Source organism: Danio rerio, chromosome 7 (assembly GCF_049306965.1).
Source record: "Danio rerio strain Tuebingen ecotype United States chromosome 7, GRCz12tu, whole genome shotgun sequence".
NCBI classification, from domain to species: Eukaryota; Metazoa; Chordata; class Actinopteri; order Cypriniformes; family Danionidae; genus Danio; species Danio rerio.
The window spans coordinates 24,263,759-24,283,100 of NC_133182.1; the positions used below are offsets into that span (position 1 = coordinate 24,263,759).

The window sequence follows — 19,342 nt, forward strand, 5'->3', positions numbered from 1 at the left end:
AACAACCCATTTGATGTCAAACTTGCATTTTTGTGAATTAAAATTATGTCTGGACAATTGAAATATTGCTAGTTAGAGGAACTTGAGCTGGATTCATCAAACATTGCTTAAGAAAAAAACAATTTGTTAACTGATTTTCCGTCCATTCATTCATTCATTCATTTGCTCATTCCTCCATTTATTCATTCATTCGCAATTTACAGAGAGGCATTTTTTTAACTCTTTAATTTTCATTAAAAAAAACCTACATACATACATTCAAGACTGCCTAAATCCTTACAAGAAAGAGACGGCCCATATATCAAAATTCCCTTGGAACTCTATCACAGTGAATTTAGATTACTGCAAAACAGAACTCAAAACCCCACCTCTCACCCCACCCATCTAACATTGATCAAATTGTTTGCGGATGGTTCATAAACAATAAAGTAAAAGGCATATTATACATGTATAACATTTGCAATCATAATATGAAACTGGCTGGGACAAAACTTAAAAACTAAAGCAATGTGTACATGGACAATGAGACCAAGAGAGACATTATAAAATAATTATAAGAGAATTATAAAATAAATAATAATATAAAATAAATGAATTAATTAACATACAATAGTCTTGTAAAAGTCTATATCAGTTCAGTCTATCTGCAAAAATAGTATGAATGGTTCCCAAATCTAATCTAATAAACAAAATAAAAGCTTCTACTGCAAGAACTGCCCTCTGATATTAAAAGTCTAATACTAAGATCAGTTTCTAGATTAAAGACATTTTTACAGCACATGAGGCATTTTTACCATGAAAATCTAAAGGATGTAACATATACTTTTACTCTGGTCATACTTTATTTTGATGGTCCGTTGTTGAATTTAAGTTACATTGCGTCTGCTTATTCTCATTAGATAATAAGTTGACTGTTAGTTTGGGGTTGGGGTTTCTTATAGTCAGTTAAATGTCTGTTGAAGGAGCAGTATCAGCAGATATTAAGCAGACATTCTACTAATACTCAAATGGACCATCAAAATAAAGTGTTACCTTTGCTCCTGAAAGCTTCTCATGTTTTGTGACAAACACATGCTTGTAAGTTCATTAAGATAATGCAGTGTGAGGTATTCTGTATTATAATGTCTTTGTGTGCAAAGAAAATGATTAAGATTTTTCTATCAAAATACCAACTTCTTTTAACAAACTTATGTTTTCGCTATCAGCAAGTTATATTTTTGTTAGAAGGAAGTTGCCAGGGAAGAGAGGCATATTCAAAGGCGAAAGAATAAGTGGCGAATGCTGAAATGCATGTGATAGAAATACTCAGAACACTTTTTTGTTTTGTAATTTTAATAACATTTTATTAAATACATACATTTAATAAATGCAAAAAAATATATATACACACAATTAGAAAAAATGCAGGGTATTATAGTTATATTGCTTTTATTATTTTTTAAATATTATATTTAATTTTGACCTCAAAGCAACACAGAGCAATACAAAAAGGAACAACAACTGTAAAGACAAAAAAGAAAAGGCAAAAAAGATAAAAGACAGAAAAAAAAGATTTTCATTCCTCCTGTTTTTTACACACTGTAGGTTAATTTTACACATATATTTCTAGGCCACTGCGTACAGGCAATATGGTGATCTTGTCAAACAATGACAGGGTCATACCTTTAAAATATTAGTTATTAAATTACAAACCAATTCAAAACCAATTCAGTTTAAACTGTCAAAATGACTTATTCTCTGTTAAAGTTAAACTAATTTTTAAAGTTCTGTTAAAAATTAAATCTTGCTATAGTTCACTGAATGGCCACTGGTAAAGCTAACAACACATGTTTCTGCATTTTATTTTCTGACTCTTGAAGAAAAATGCTAAAAAAAGATTGTTCCCAAAAATACTTCTGTTTTTTCTTGATCATTTTCTTCTACACTTCTTGTCAATGATATCATTAAATACACAACCCTTAAAAATATAGTGATAAACCTTTTGAAGTCAGCCACAATGACGATAGTGTATGTGTGTGATTATTACTGTAATCTACAGGCACCTCAACAACATGGCCTTTGATCTGCAGGCCCTTCATACAATCAGACATCTTTTGAAAACTTAAGATCTGTGATGGGTTGAAAGTGAGATATAATGAGTGTGCTTTTGGCATTTATCTACAATCGCCATAGTCTGCCAGATTCATAATAATAATTGACAAGTCAGTGGCTGATTTTTGTCTATCTCTATATGTCTCCTTTGTGGTATTTATTTTGGATGTGATAACAACAGCCATAAACTCACTGCTGTGAATCGCAAAGAGATGTTGTCAAGGCAGTAGCATTCCTCACATTAATTTCTGTCTGACTGTTAATTAGCAGCAGAATGCTTTAATTAAAGACAGAATAGAAAGTCTTGGTGGGCCAGAAAGGGGTTGGCTCTCTCTATGGAAGCCACCGGAAAAACAAAATGATGGCCAGGGTTTCTTGGTTGGAGGATTGTTTTAATAATGAATGCAGTAGATCATGTCATAAAGAGCAGATGGACAAAAAGCTGACCCTGGTAAGGTCATGATTTAAAATGGCAAATATCAGCAGCTGAATGTGTTGTTTTGCTTCTGTGCGGAGAAAAGTTACAGCCTGGATCAAATGTGTTCCCACAGGTCAAGTTTTAATCTTTTGTTGATCTGTAGAGATTTCAAAAAAATGTACCAATGGAGTTTACTGGAAAGCTTGAAACATACTGAACAGAGCTTAGTAACAAAAAACTAAAGGCCATTTCATTCGATCTGACCTCTTGCCATCATTTTTCAAAAGTAAAACACGGGGCGACGTGGATGAACGAGTATAAAGAAAAGATGAAGGACGCCGTTTGGGAAGATGTGTTGTGTTTTGTTTGATTTAGCATTCCAGCGGTGCTATAATGACCTGACATTTTATCCGGTGTCACATTCTGGGTTAATCTCATACATCACCATAGATGCGGACACATAATGCATCTCAGCTGGTGTGCGACAGGGACCGGTTGTCAAAGGTCAAGGGTAGCAAAGGGAAAAGACGCTGTTTTATTTCCTCAAATCGGGGCTCGTAAATATTTACCTTCAGCAGAACGCCCTAGATTCCACATGCGAGCCCCTAGACAAACATAAATCTATCCAAGGAAAAACTCACAGAAAAGAGGAAAGTCGAAGGAATCTGGGAGATGTTGGCTTGGTAATGAGTGAGGAAATGTTGCAATCGTGTATTTTCTTTGTGTGTGTGTGTGTTTGACCTTCTTCTGCTCCCTCTGTGTCTGTCTCTCACCTCTTTTTTTCTCGCCTGGAACCCTGTGAGTAAAAAACACCCCCCATACGGTCTCAAGAGGCAATAAAAATGTACTCTGGCTAGGTTTAGGTTTAGTTGCGTATAATTGTCCATGCTTTTGTGCACGTGTGACGGCTCGCAATAACATGCATTTGGTTTTAAATCAAGAGACGCTTTGGTGGTTATGATATATTAGATGGTAAGATTGGAGGGCTGCAGTTAGAGTGAAGACATTCGTCAGACATGGTGACAGGCAGACTTCCAGTAAACAACTCTACAGTCTAATACCTCTCCAAGTCTGAAACCCAATATGTATCCAACTTTTGATTCTAGTATTTTCTTAAGCACAATCCTCCCAGCTCGGCAGACTTAAACAGCTGTAGACATCTTCGTATTTAGTCTTGGGACGTGTCCCTTTATGTAGACTAATTGGACTGCAGTCAAGTTATCAGTCTAATTTCAGACGGTTGCTGTGGCTGTAATAAGTATCGTTCAACAGTTTGGGAATGTAATATTTAAAATGATAAAACATTAAAGCAAAAATATATATGAAGTATATTTAATATATAAAAAGTATATAAAATGCTATCTATAGTCAGCTAAACTGGTTCAAAACCTTTCATCAAAGTTGTCCTAAAACTACAGAATAACACCAGTCTTGTTTTTGTACAATTTTGGAAAACTATTTTGATCAACTTCAAATATAAACAGAAATAATTTTGAAAAAATGGTGCATGATTGTTGGGGTGTCTGGTGTACACACACTCAGCGAGTATGTTTACATGGACAACAATAATCCGGTTATAATACGATTAAGACAATACTCTGATTAAGAGTTTATCATGTAAACAGCTATTTTTGATTATCTTATCTGACTAAAGTCATAATTGAACTAAAAAGTAATCAAATTAAGACTTGCAGTGTATGCTGATTTTAGTCGCACCATTAAAAACACCTGAAATGCAGAGGTTTTTTCTCCATACGGCGTATGGTATCAAATTCTATAACAACAACACTCTTTCTGCAGTTCATACTCACATCCAATATCTTGTTTGTCACGGGGGGCATGCATGAAATTTACCTGAATAAAAGAGAAAGTGCCAAACTGCAGTTAAAGTCGACAAATTAAAAATGAAAGACCCAGAATTACATGAAACTCCAGAGAAAATTTGGATATTGTGGTGATACAGTGACATTAATCGAATTATGTGCTATAACATGTAAAAAGGGATCATGAAAGGAACATTCAAAAAGCAACTCATGTAAACACCTTAATCATATTATTGTCAGATTTAGGCAAATAATTTGATTTCTGATGTCCTTGTAAACACATTCACTGATTTAAACAGATCACATTGTGCCACTTGTGTCTACATAATGCACTGAAAATCACATTTGTTTACATGACTCTTGTCAGTAATACCACATTTTAAGCCACAAGTAATGATACCACAAGTTTAAAATGTTTAGCAATTCTCTACTGTAAAATAGCAGTTTGATATGAAATGTTAAAACTGATGCACCAGACTGGAATTTTCACTCTAAAATGTATCCCAATTTTTTTTTTACCCATCAGATGCAACCAACACTGTATTTGAATGGTTCTGAGGTTGGGGTTAGGGATTAGGTAGGTTAGGACGATATTACAGATTCATATCAAACTACTACTCCACTTAAAATTTATGCTGGTAGCAAAATCTGATGGGTAGCATATTGCGTCATCAAAATACACTTTTTGAATGGGAGGTAAAAATTGACAACATCAGTAAGTTTGCCTACTTTAATTTGATTAGCTTTCTCATTCTTATGGTTGCGGTGCTACCCATATATTGATTTATTTGTGGCAGCCTCTCATAATATTTAAACTTATTGCCACAAATACATTTTCCAAAAGGCTTTGACTGTTTAATAAGCATAAGCACGGCATGTTTCAAAACCGAAATACAGAAGGGTTGTCTGCCTTCAGAAAATTTTATTACAGTTATTACAGTATAGTATATATATATATATATATATATATATATATATATATATATATATATATATATATATATATATATATATATATATATATATATATATATATATATATATGCGCAACCACACTTAGTCTGTGGGAAGCACTGCAGTGGTTAGTGCTGTTATACCAGACCAGCCAAAAAATTTAACTTTTAAAACTTCTGTCATCTTAATAACAGAGAGTTCTGTCCAGAGTCCAGAGATTTAGCATGACAGAACACTGTGTAACAAAGCGAACAGTTTAGCCACTTGTAATTATTTGAGGCACTTATCCACCTTCTGTCTATGATGGTTACAGCCCTGTTTTATAGTGGTAATGTGACCACTGAGCTGTAATGCTAATTTTGAGGATGCATGTCATAGTTTAGTCGGCTTTACTGATACCTTTTTGACCTTCAACTTAGAATTTACTTCTTTTTTCCACTCTCTCTCTCTTTTTGTATCTCTGATCGCTTCAAACCACACACACCAGTTACCAGGTGAACTTCCCTTTTCAAAATTCAAAGGTGAAAAGATCAGATCTCTCCCAGGCCTCATTGTTTTCCACCTCATTTTTCATGCCTCATCACTCTTTCACCATTCTAACCTGCAAGCCACATGGACATGTTTCTTCTTTTATCTCAAATGTTCTTTTCTCACCCTCTCTCCTTATCATTTTTTCCATTTTCCTTTCACAGAAAAAATTCCCCACACTGGTTTCCTACCTGCCTCAATATCTTAGAGCCAGCAATGAAGTCAGAAGAGACGCCGTAATGCATGTTTGGCTTTAGGGACCTTTTATTTCTGCTGCAGTGCAGAGCCAATCTGGGCTTCAGCAAACAATCTGGAAAAAGGTTTTGGTGTAGTTTTATCTTTCCAAGGACTCTATGAAGTGTGAAACTAATCACTCAGACCCCAACCATTTTTTTACTGTTTACAGAGAATGTTATATTAGTTGTGCTTGCCAACTATTTTCATTACTTTCATGGTTTGATTGATTTTTCCTGTAACTCGGTTTTGCATGAAGTCATTTTTTTTTAAACAAACCTTGATTGGACTGCTTTATCAGTGTGGGTTATTAAATGCTGCACTGCTCTTGGCATTATTTGATTAACTGCTCTGTGTCGTATATATTGGTAATGCAGGTGTAAATGGAGTGGGGTTGGTGGTGTTGTGATTGTTTTGGTGGATTTGTAGTTTGGTATATTCAGATCAAATATGGCCCTCATTCAAGTCATTTGTTAGTGTTTACCCACTTTGTTGTTTATTGGTGCTTAGAAAGGGATAACACACATTTATTAACTTATTGGCATATCAAGCATGTCCATTGCACAGATGATTTGGCCTAATACGCTAAATTTTGATATATAATGTGACGAGTTGGATGGAGTATGCATTAAAGTCTGTGTAAAATTAAAACGGTAAATATAAAAAAATGCTTAAACACTTTAGGTGAACAATAAATCTGGTCATCCACTCATCAAAAAATGTTTTGTAATCTTCAATCAAAGTCTGACAAATAGCTTCGGTGTTTGGAATGGGGGTCCTTTTCTGTTGACATCAGTTTGATGACTTCAGTCACAATATTCCTTACTATGCCCTTCTTACTGTTAGTTTGCTGAGGGAATTATATGCAAAATAAAGTCCCCAACCCCACCCTCAATATTCTGGGCTGTATTTTAATGATCTAAGCACAAAGTCTAAAGCACATGGCACAAAAGCATTTCAATCAAAAGTGGATCCGAATCCACTTTTGCTGTTTTAAGGACGGAAAAATATGCTTTGCACCCAGCGCATGGTCTAACAGTGTTGTGCATATTCTATTAATGGTTTATGGATGTGTTTTGAGCATATTTTGCATTAAACCAATCAGAGTTTCATCTCCTATTCCCTTTAAGAGTCAATTGCGTCATGCCATTGCGAGTTGGCTATTAAAGGGCAGACTTTGTAATTGAAAAAAACTGAACACTTCACTAGCAAGAAAACAGTTTAACAGACCTTCTGCAGCCAGAATAAAGAACTAGGCTCCACCAATTGGCCTCTTTTACTTTCTCTTTGCTTTACTTTTACTCAACTTTACTCCCTTACTTTCATGAATAAGGAAACGGTGTTGTACACACTCCACTGAAGACATCCATTAACCTGCATATTTAATTTTGTTTGTTAACTACAAAGATTTGTTTCAAAACTATTTCTAAATTCAATTTCCAGCAAACGAATAAATGAACAATAATAACAAAGAGTTATATCCAAACACACATCCTATTATTATACCCCATATGATGATGCAAACGGCTACAAAACCCGACAGGTGGACAAATCTAAACTTGTTTTAATTCAAATATAAACATGCATATAATAAATAATACTGCTAATTATAATAACATTATACACTTACAAATTGTCAAGAATGAAGTGAAAAAACCCCGAGGTAATATAGGCATGGAGGTCGTTTTTATATTTTTGCAGAAAATATAAATTTTTGTAAATTTTAATCCTTGAATTCTTTTCATATGTAGAGATATTTGTGTATTGTTGTACATCCTGTGTGTACGGGTAAGGGTTTGGACCCACATAGGCACATAACTAACGTGCTCTGCACTGGACTTTAGACCAGCTATCAGTTGGTCAGTGGTGCAGTCTATTTCAGTTCCTCAAAATAGCAATGCGCCAACAATGCACCTTAACACACCTCCTTTTTTTAGACTGGCAAAGATGATTTTTTAGACTGGCATGCCCATGCGTCCACAAATCGCACCAAACACATCCTGCGACTTATTGCGCTGGGTGTATGATAAGGCCCTCTGTTTCAACAACTTCCAGTCCACAACGACATTCTACTGTTTTTGTATTCTTTATTTGCACGGTATTTGGATTTGTGATTGCATGCATGGTATAATAAATATAGAACATATGAATTGAACATCTATTGCAATCTTACAAAAAATACATAAAATACTTCTAAAGTAATTCCAATGGAAATAGTCAGAAAACTATCTGGATTTCCTTTTCCAGATTAAGGCCAATAGTTGCTCAATTCTTTGTGTGCTGTTTTCTAGGACGTCTTGGCCAAAAATATCCCAAGGGACATGAAGATTAAAGTCAAGTGGGTTCACCTCTATTTTTTTTATAACTACACCAAATTACAGTGAAGATTTTAGTTTGTTCTGGGAAGGCAGGCATGTGGAGGTTTCGAAGGTCTCTTGGTTATTGAGACATTGCGTTGTTATTCTGACCTTATGTCCGTTTTTCACTTTCAGTGGCAATGAGTAATAGTTAGATATTTGAAGTGACTGCCGGTCTGAGGTCAGCGGCTGCATTCTGGAAAAGCTTAATGCCTCAGTGACAAATTAAGAATTCCTCAGCCTGCCACTGTGTGGTAAACTGTGTTGATTAATGCCTTTGGAAAAAAGGAGGCAAGTTTATAGGTTGTAGAAACTGTGTGATCTTATAAAGAAACTGTTACTTTGGGTCATAAATAGACACTCGTGCATACAAGGGGTGTGTGCATGACCATAAATTCACTTGTTAGGAATCATGCGTGTGTGTGTTGACTGTAAACTGGCTGCAATTAGAGCCTCCAGCAGGTGGGGTGACAAATGGGATCTTGTGAAAAGAGTCAGTAGCTGAACCTTACGAACCTTGCAAACGTTCCTCCCCCATTTTCTATTTCTCTCTCTTTCATTTTTTTTTTTTACTTATTTCCCCCATTTTCCTTGCCAATTACAGAGTAGCTCATTGTGTCAGTCCAGTTATAAAAACAGATTTACAAAATGTGAGTTGTGTAAAACAACTATCCCACGCTGGCACGAACAGTCTTATTTAATTTCGCGCTGGTTCTGTTATTGAAAATGACCTGCGAGTCTCACACCGGATCAGGATGCTGTAATGGTTTCTCTGCCCGCTATTTCTCCTTCACTGCCATTAAAAATCCCATTGGAAGTGTTTTACGACACCTGCCCCGTCTTTAAAGACTTACTCTGTAATGACAATCCTATATTTTTCTCTCTTTATGTCCTATTACTTTGTTTTCTGTCATTTTTACTGTTTCTAACCTCCTCCCAACAGCTGTCGTGTCATTATTTCCTGCCTCTCCCTCGAGGAGTGACCTTTTAGTTTGAGTTTATCAATTGTATCTGTGTGTGTGTGTGTGTGTGTGTGTGTGTGTGTGTGTGTGTGTGTGTGTGTGTGTGTGTGTGTGCGTGTGTGTGCGTGTGTGTGTGTGTGTGTTTATTTAAAAAGAGATTAAGAATGAAATGACTGTTATATATATATGACAGATTCATCCTGTCCTCCTTCATTTCTGTCCATCAGAGCTTGTGCTTCAGAAGCCCCTCGTTGAACCCTCTGTAAAGACTATGCTGTCATTCACTGCAGACATGGCTCTTTACTTCCAAACCTCACTCCCTTTGCCACAGGATTACTCACAACAGATACCTTATAAAGAGGAAGTGATGGAACAATCGTAGAAAAAAGTAATAGGAGAAATTTCAAAGCTTTGTTTAGCAGCCTTTGGTCATTCTGTGTCATGCCATCTAATATTCAAACATACTCCATCAAGCTTTAAAAAAAGCTATTTTCTAGCTTGGTGGAGTTTATTTGAATATTAGATGGCAAAACAGAATGAGCAACACGGTGGCTCAATGGGTAGCACAATCAACTCACAGCAAGAAGGTCGCTGGTTTGAGCCTTGGCTGGGTCAGTTGGCAGTTCTGTGTGGAGTTTGCATGTTCTCCCTGTCCTCTGGATGCTCTGGTTGCCCCCAAAAGTCCAAAGACATGTGCTATAGGTAAATTAAATAAACTAAATTGTCTGTAATGTATGGGTGTTTCCTAGTGTTGGGTTTTGGCTGGAAGGACATCCGCTGCGTAAAACATATGCTGGATAATTTGGCGGTTCATTCCACTGTGGCGACTAAACTGAAAATAAAAAGAATGAATGAATAACACAGAATGACTGTTTCAACTAAATGATTACAGAAGAACTAATTTAATAAAATATGGCAAGAGATGAATAGAGCAACTGCACAATATATCGTAAAACTATTGTTATCGCAATAATATAATATATGAAATGTGATATGGACTTAGTATCCGTGACGTCATCCATGGGTTTCTGAAGAGCGCCAATGAAGCTACAAGTAGGCATGGCCAACCATCGGCATTTTGTTTGTGCGTTATCGCACCAACAGGGTGTAACCAAAAAAGGCCAAAGAAGCAAAGGGTGAGCGGAGCTACCTGCTAAAATTTTGCTTAGATGGGGTTTTCTTTGGGAGAAACGCCTGTGACTTGTTTTTGTTCTGACCACATGTGCTTGTTTGTACTCTATATCAATAAAGTGTTTAGACTTTTAAAAAACACTGTTGTAATGCATTTAGCCACTAAGCATTGTTCTTATGACATTTTTCTACAGGAGAAAAAAGTGAATCACTTCCAAATGTTTTAAATGTAGTCTGTGTTAGTAAATGCAAGGCTTATTATGAAATCCTAGCATAACACTGTTTAATGTTTCAGATGGCTGTTCTATAGCCTACAGCTAATCAATCTGAAGGTTTTTGGAGTGCAGTACAGTTGTAAAAAAATTATAACTGATAAATAAGTTATCTTAAAACAAATGTATTTATAGATAAAAGTATATAAGAATTTCACTCTCCTGGGAAATGGAGGCCACGTGAATGGTTTGTGAGCACAATTAAATGCACACTGCATGCCATATCATTTGATAATTTTAAAATTGGAAATAATTCCAAAAGGCAATTGACTGTGTAAAGCCACATCAAACAAAACAAAAATAGGATGTATATGCCGAGTTCAGCGGCTAATCAGCCGGAATCAGCTGAGAATCAGCCTAAGCAGGTGAACTGATGTGAAATGTAGGTGGAGCTATACCATATCACTAAACCCTTTGATCCGTGACACAGAATAATGCAGCATAAAATTATTGATCTTAATTACTCAATAATCAAACAACAAATAAATAAAGGTTAAAATCACAAATGACTGCAACAACATGTGCATGACTGCATGAATTATTATTCCTTTAAAAAAAACTGTCAAATATTGCGCATGTCTATTATTATACACAAATTATACTAAAGTTGGTACCTTAAAATAGTGCATGTTTGTTACTAAAAAGTCCATATTAATACAAGTTCTCTTTGAACCCCTTGGGGAGAACTACTCTGTGACAGTCTATGTACTTTTATTTTTAGAGTGCAGATTGCATATGTTTTTTTAAGTACATATTTTTAAAACTAATATATATATATATATATATATATATATATATATATATATATATATACTATTTCTTAAGTGTAAAAAAACTATTCTGTAAGAAAATAGCTGCATTTGGTACATGCTTTCAGTATTACCTTTGCTTAAAAAGACACAACCTAATCCTGTTTATATGGCATAAGCCTGCTCCTGAGCACGTTTGAGAACTGTTGAACAGAACTGTTGCAATGACAACAACTCTCGGATGAGTTTTAAAGAACGAAATGATCTTGGATCATGTCAAATTGTCAATAACCAAATCCAGCTAATTGATTAATCCACATACGAAGAACAGACCCCATAAAAAGGTCATTCTAATCCAGAATGCAGAGATGGAAAGCTGGAAATCTTTTGTCTCATTTCCACTAAGCATAACAATTGCATTTGAGGTTGACCTCATGTTCAAATCCAGAACAAAGGGAAGGGATGAGATCCATATAAACATGCAGAATGACATTTTTGTGGCTGAAAAAAGGAGAATGTGGTGAACCAATGGTAGCTTGAATGGTGATGTCATGTAGAAGGGTTATTTCCAATAGTTTATAAGGTGCGTGTGTTGAATCCTGTGGTTTGTAGATGAGAAATACTGTTTAGTATTGTAATTTTATGTTAAACTTGCACAGGCAGATAAATACATTTTCTCTTCTATCTCTTTTTCAAAAGCTGCTTTTGGGTAGTGTGAGTACTGTCCTGATTTTAGAGAATGTTTGTTTTGAAGTATCTTTTACAAGAAGCCCAACATGGCGTGATTAAGTTGTTTATTCTCTATGCCACTGAAAGCAGACAGGACTGAAATTGTTTGGTACAATTCTAGTTGGTCCTGTGATGTGGTTTCAACTCTAGAATTAGCCAGTGTCTGCACTTTCTTTGATTCACAGACATCTTTGTCCATGTTTTAGACATGTTGAATTTGGATAAATGTCATTCATATGTGCTAGATTCATTTGTCTTTAGTTTTGTTTATAGTTTTGTCTATTTTGTCTAGCATTATTCAAAATGCTACGGTTTAGGCTACACAAAATTGTCATATTCTGGAAATACATGTTACTTTGGCATTTACAACTTCACCAGACATTCAAAATAAACCAATCTTCCACAATTACTCAATTGTTTGACATGCTAAAGACATGTTAGCATTGTAAACCTCCTCCTTCCCCCAGTTCACTCTCTCCTTTTACTCACATCCTTTCTTGGTCAATAAGTTCTTGTCCATATGTTGGGTTGTTGGGTCTCTATTCCTCTCTCTTTCATTGTTTCCGGAAAGATGAATGCTTTTTAACTTATCACCTCAGGCTTTTGAATTATGCAGCAGGAAAACAGCTATTCAAATGTTTTAGACTTTGAAGTATGAAATATGAAATTGCCATTATAAAACTGTAAAAAAAAAAAATAGCTAAAGTTTGTGCCACATGATTATCAAAGGCTAGCTTATCCTGTCACAACCTGACGCAGAGCAGAGCTAAACGTTCCACCTCAAACACATGCAAGCGTTCTAATGTTAGCTGTTGACTTTGGAATGGTTTAAAAGGCATTTGTCAAGGTCTGTTTTTTTTCACACAACAAGGTTTCATGTGTCCCCTATACACGTCAAAAGTGTGATTCAATTAGAAAACATAAACAGTGCAGACTTGATTTTGTAAAGTGTGACGTGGTTGACATGCCGGTGTCCTGCAGAATTTTACTCCAACCTAATTTAACGCACCTGCCAGGAAGATACTAGTATACCCAGTTAGAGCTTGATTTACTGGTTCAGGTGTGTCTAATTAGGGTTGGAGCTAAACTCTGCTGTAGCTTACCTGCCCACCAGGAGTTTGGGCACCACTGGTGTAACTCATCCTTTAAAGGGGACCTCTTTTGCAAAAATCACTTTTATAAGAGGTTTAAACAAAGTTGTGGGGCAACAATGTTTGAATATAGTCCGCCTCTAATGGTAAACATTAATAAATTAAATTATTTTATAATCACACTTTATAAAAACAGTCTGCAGAAATACAGTGGTTGACATTCTCCAGAGATTGTACGTGTCATCAGAGGGGTAAAGCGGATTCGTTTAGACACATCAGGGCTAGCTAATCAAACTCTTACTAGGCTTTCTAGAAACATTGCAAAGGTGTTGGCAAGTTCGAGCTAAAATCTGCAGGACACTGGACCTCCAGGAGCGAGTTTGAGAACCCCTTCCCTTTACATTAACACATCTCTCATTTACTGCCTGCATTGACTGCACAGGAATTGAATGAATGGTGTTCTGAACAATTAGGCAAAGCATTAACTCTGAGTCTGAGGAAAATGATATTTACTCTTGTGGTTAATTGAGAGACACCAATGTGAAACAGTTGAACACTGTCTTCATTTATTCAGTTTCATGACTCTTTAACCTGAAGCTCTGCACAATTTTGTACATTGTGTTTTTTTGATGTCGTAGTTGTTTGCTTGGTTGATTTACACTAAAGTTTATTAGATGTAACAAAATAGTATAGTTTTGCTAACTTTCTGTTCAATAACCGTAGTGACTGTGAATACTTTCTTTAAATCAGGTCAGCGTAAAAATGTCTGGTGAATGTATTCGCAAGCAACTCAACTTTCCAATAAAGATGTTTCACCACCCATCTCAATGACTTCATCAGCTGCTAGTTGCAGGGGAATTGCAGCAGTCAGACAGCTCCTAAAAGCCTTTTGGATAAGCGACAAAATGTCTTCAATAGACACATTAAAATATCATGGCATGTGCGTAAAGGTGTGGAAATTTCAGAAGCAATAGCCTAATATTTTTTTCCCAGGACTTTTTTTTTGTTTTGAGAATGGAAACAGATCATCTTTCCAGCTCCATGATTTCTCCTATCTAACTTATTCCATCCGTCTGTGTGTCTGTTTCTCTCACTTGAGCACAGATGCTTTTTTTTTCTTTGACATTGGTTTTAGTTGTATTCCCACTTACATTCTTTATCGCCATCTGTCTGTTTACTTCACTCTTCCTGTCTCAGTTTCACTGTCAATCTCTCTTTGTTTATTTCAATTCTTCTTACATAAATTCCACCATCTGCTTGTCTCTTGTGTATTCGTACTTGCTAGCTTTTCTTTCTCTCTGCTTGTTTGGCCTGTGCCCGACTGACCGTCTTTCTGGGCCCATTGTTTCAGAGCGGATGGCCACCCATCAGCACCAGTTTATAGAAGTTGTCTCTCCCCATCAAAATGCAGAATAGCACAGTACTGCAACCGTTTCAGAAGCAGCTGGGTGTTATTTGCATGAAAAATTACTTAAATGAAACCAGAAATGATGCCATGGATACTTGGTGGAAGTGTTATTTACAGTACTTCTGCATATTACATGTTATGTAACCAAAGGAACAAAAAGGTGGTTGTCGGTCTAGCCATTAGAGCTGTCAGCTCAATGATGGACGGGGGTCCGTCACTAATATCAACAACATCTGCAAATGGAAATTTGTTACGCTGGTTGGGGGTTTGTTGTTGAATTGCGTGGAGAGTCTGTCTTGATGACTTTCGGCGGTCGGGATCACTGAAAAAGAGAATGAGAAATAGACTGAGAGAGGGGAAAGAAGGAGTGACTGCTTTTGAAATGATGGACGAAGTGACACGTTAGCTTAATTTAAGCTCCAGCTGAGGTTTTTCTGCACTTTGACTAAGTTTAGATGTCTGGCTGACTGTACGGAGCAGCTGTTGATAAAGAATGTCTGGGTTGTTTCTCCCTAGATAAGTGAAATGTCTTTGATATTTTACATGAGCTTACGTGGGGAGGTTTTTAGGTGTTTCGTCCAAAATTGTTCCAGTAAAAAACACATCAGTTACTTTACTAAATTGCCTGGAAAATACTCTAGGAATTTAATGAATCTTGTCTTAACCTCCGAAACATACTGTATGGGTTGTTGAGGCAATGGAAGTTAGAGCGGGGAAGTCTTTCAGTTCAATTACATGCTATCTGATACAGCATCTTATCACAAGGGTTTGCAGTTAGTGTTAAATTAATTAATTAGGCTGACTTAAAGTTTTTGACTCTTCTAAAGCATAAAAATACCCCAATATGTCTGTGAACATTCTTGTTTATCTGAAAAATAATGCTGAAGTCAGATATTCTGCTTTGAAAATGCGCGTTCCGTGCTGGAGCGCTGTCTTTGTTTTGATCTCTTCAACCACCCCAATGCCAGTTTAGCCATTTTTTTTTTAGCACCCTGGGTTGCCTTGGTGGAAAACAGCATGTTTCTTTCACTCATTCAGTCAGTAAGGCTCTTAAAGTATGTATCTACGACTAAAAATGCGACCTCTGGTGGACATTAGCAGAAATGGACAGTAGCAGCCTCCGAAATGAGATGAAAATTCAGAGTTTCACCATGTGGTTATTAATGAGCAAATAATATAAATATTACAAACATAAACATTAGGTGAGCTGGTTACATTGTAACCCCGAGTTCTAACAACATGATGTGTGACGAGATTTGCAATGATAAGCAATTTGTTTGCATCAGATGAAACAGAAATTTACATACAGCTATTTAGAAGCACAAAATAGTGCATGCACTGCACTACTGGTAGACTACTGGTATGGTTTGTAATCTAATTATTACATATTTAACCTCTTTAAAATTGTTAATTTCACATGCTGAATTACAAATATGTGTTGGCTCAGTTTTATATATATATATATATATATATATATATATATATATATATATATATATATATATATATATATATATATATATGTATATATGTATATATATATATATATATATATATATATATATATATATATTAGGGGTGTCGAAATTAATTGTTTTTTAGGTGCACCGCGATGCAGACACGGACAATTAGGTATCGGTTCAGTAATAATTGTAACCGGTTATTATGTACTGATGTCATTTATCTCCTATGCGCTCTGTCGCGAGGGAGTTGACCGCCAGTATTTACAACACTCAGGAGCCAAGTCCGGGCCGGCCTGTGGCATAGGCAGTATAGGCAAATGCTAAGGACGCTGTACATCCTGGGGGACGCCAGAAATGAGCGCAGTTAAGTTGGTTTTGTTTTCAATAATGCTGACACATTCTGTGATAGACGTCAATAACTCAAAAACCTCTTACCTAAAAAGATCTAAAGTGTGTTTTTTACAAAAAGACAAAGCTGATTATGTTTCACAGCTGTCATTTTTTTTTCTTTTCGCTCGACATTACGACCACTGCTCACTGCGTTTAGCCGGGAGAGCTCGCGCAGAGTGGAGCTCTCAGTAAGGGACCATTGGAAAAGGGCTTCTTTTTTGTGTGTGTGTGTGTGTGTGTGTGTGTGTGTGTGTGTGTGTGTGTGTGTGTGTGTGTTTTTTTTTTCTTCTTTTTTTTGCTCCACTTAGTGCGAGCTCTCCTGGAGGGCTTAAGTGTGTGTGTGTGTGTGTTTGTGTTGTGTGTGTGTTTGTGTTGTGTGTGTGTGTGTGTGTGTGTGTGTTTGTTTGTTTGTTTGTTTGTTTGTTTGGTGATGTCTATGTTTGTGTATGTGTGTGAATGAGAGACAGTGTGGTGCTGTGTGTTTGTGTGTTTATACAGACAGCTTGTTATAGCCTTCCCTCAAAATATAACACTTTGTATGGAAAGCATCGTCAATGCACCATGATGCAACGAGATATCGAATTGCCGAATCGATGGCATGATAATGGTAACGATAAAATAAATCAGTTATTAGAAAAGAATTATTAAAACTATTATGTTTAGAAATGTGTGTATATTATATTTTATCTTTGCCATGATGACAGTAAATAATATTTTACTAAACATTTTGCAAGACACTTCTATACAGCTTAAAGTTACATTTATAGTCTTAACTAGGTTAACTAATTTAACTTGCCAGCTTATGGTAATTAGAAAGGTATTGTATAACGATGGCCTATTCTGTAGACTATGGAAAAAAGAAAAAGCTAATAAATGTTTTTTTAGAAAAATTAAAAACTGCTTTCTCCAGAAGACTTTCTCCAGAAGAAAACATATTATCAGATATATTGTGAAAATTTCCTTGCTCTGTTAAACAACATTTGGCAAATATTAAAAAGAGAAGAAAAAAAATCAAAGGGGGATTTATAATTCTAACTTAAACTGTACATGTAATAAGATAATATTACAAGATAATAAATAAAAGTAAAATAACACTTATCGATAAAAGTAACACATATTAGGCCTTACAACAATATAGAAAAATATATAAATACAAATATTCAAAACAAAAAGTACAACATACAAAATTATATGTGTGTATATATATATATATATATATATATATATATATATATATATATATATATATATATATATATATATATATATATATATATATATAATTTTGTACTTTTTATTTATTTTTAAAATGTAAGAGAAAGGGTTGCCAAATAGTGTCAAATTTTCAGTATTACCGCAAACTGTATACCTAATCTTTTCTATTTGCATAGACTGCATCAGATCATGCATCCAATGTACATAACTGGGTGGTGGAAGGATTTTCCAGTTCAGTGTTATAAGCCTTTTAGCAGTTATTAAACAGAAGGCGAGTGCATTTGATTATGTATACGACAAGGAAACATTTGTAGGGTTAAGTCCAAGTAATGCTACTAGGGGGCATGGCTCAATATCTAATAGAAAACATTCAGAAATTAATTTAAAAATGAATGCCCAAAAAGTTTCATTCATACTTTTTAATTGATATTTTTTTCTCTTTCTTAGCTTGTCCTTCTGCCACATATAAACCTGAAGCAGTTGCTGGAGGTGCGAGTACCTGCCTGCCCTGCCCGGACCCTCATCACACATCCAGACCTGGTAGCACAGATATATCAGACTGTGTGTGTTTGGAAGGCTACAGACCACACAACAACACATGCCAAGGTACTAATCTGTCTGCTGTATTTCTATAAACATGTCTCTGCTGATATTAATGTTTATACGAATCTGATTGTAATCATTTGACTCACCCATTCTTTCATTCTCCATTCTCCCTACTGCAGCGGTGGTCTGTCCGGTTCTCTCCCCACCAGAGAATGGCTTCTTCATCCAAAATGTGTGCAATAATCAGTTTAACTCTGCATGTGGGGTGCGCTGTCTCCCAGGATTTGACCTGCAGGGAGACGGGATCAGACTCTGCCAGCCGGACGGGACCTGGTCAGGAGTTCAACCAAGCTGCAGAAGTGAGAAAGAAAGGGCGGGGTTATGACATTAACAGAAACAAACTGGTTTATTTTTCATTTCTTTTCCTCATTGTTGCATTCATTCATCCCCGTCCTTGCTCTAATGCTCTGTTTTCCTAATACCTCTAATTCCATTTAAACGGAAAGCATATTGGTTTTATTGTCAGTTTATGTGTTACACAATTAGAAGCTCAAAGGGCCTTTAGTTCCTCCATATGTTTCATCACCCCCAGAAATGCTAATATACTGCAGCCTATGTGCATGTACGCGTTTGTGCAGCGGGGCTCATAAAGCTATTTCTCTTCCTGTCAGCCTGCAGCGCTCTGAGTTGGTTTGTGTTTAGATAGCTGGAAAGTAAACCTGAATTCTTTGCCAACTATGTGAGTGCTTACACACTGCAACACACCGATAAATGAATGCAATATGTATAAATGCACACACACATATCAAATCACACACCCAGACAGATGCATGTATGCCAGTTGACCTGTTAAGAGTTGTGACCTCAGCCCTGAAATAACAATATTTTGGTTTGTCTTTGTTTGGAAATAAATTACAGGTCTCAAAGTCCTAACCACAGACTCAGCTACCAGCCTCTTTTCCTCTTAAAATCTTTCTTCTT

At 36.0% G+C, this 19,342-nt stretch overlaps 1 protein-coding gene across 6 annotated transcripts in view; it reads left to right on the top strand.

The window, feature by feature from the left end:
- The window catches only part of svep1 (sushi, von Willebrand factor type A, EGF and pentraxin domain containing 1), a 105,905-nt gene that overhangs the window by 27,533 nt on the left and 59,030 nt on the right, over window positions 1-19,342 (top strand). For 5 of the 6 annotated variants that reach the window (XR_012383277.1, XM_690650.10, XM_021477789.2 and 2 more), the window contains exons 4-5: window positions 18,263-18,421; window positions 18,541-18,720. Coding sequence is in view for 4 of the 6 variants with exons in the window: in XM_690650.10 (XP_695742.6) it covers window positions 18,263-18,421; window positions 18,541-18,720 (339 nt within the window). In the remaining 2 variants the exon portion in view is untranslated. Of the gene's footprint in view, window positions 1-18,262; window positions 18,422-18,540; window positions 18,721-19,342 lie in introns of those variants that run through there. The other variant, XM_073908389.1, reaches the window with a different exon arrangement.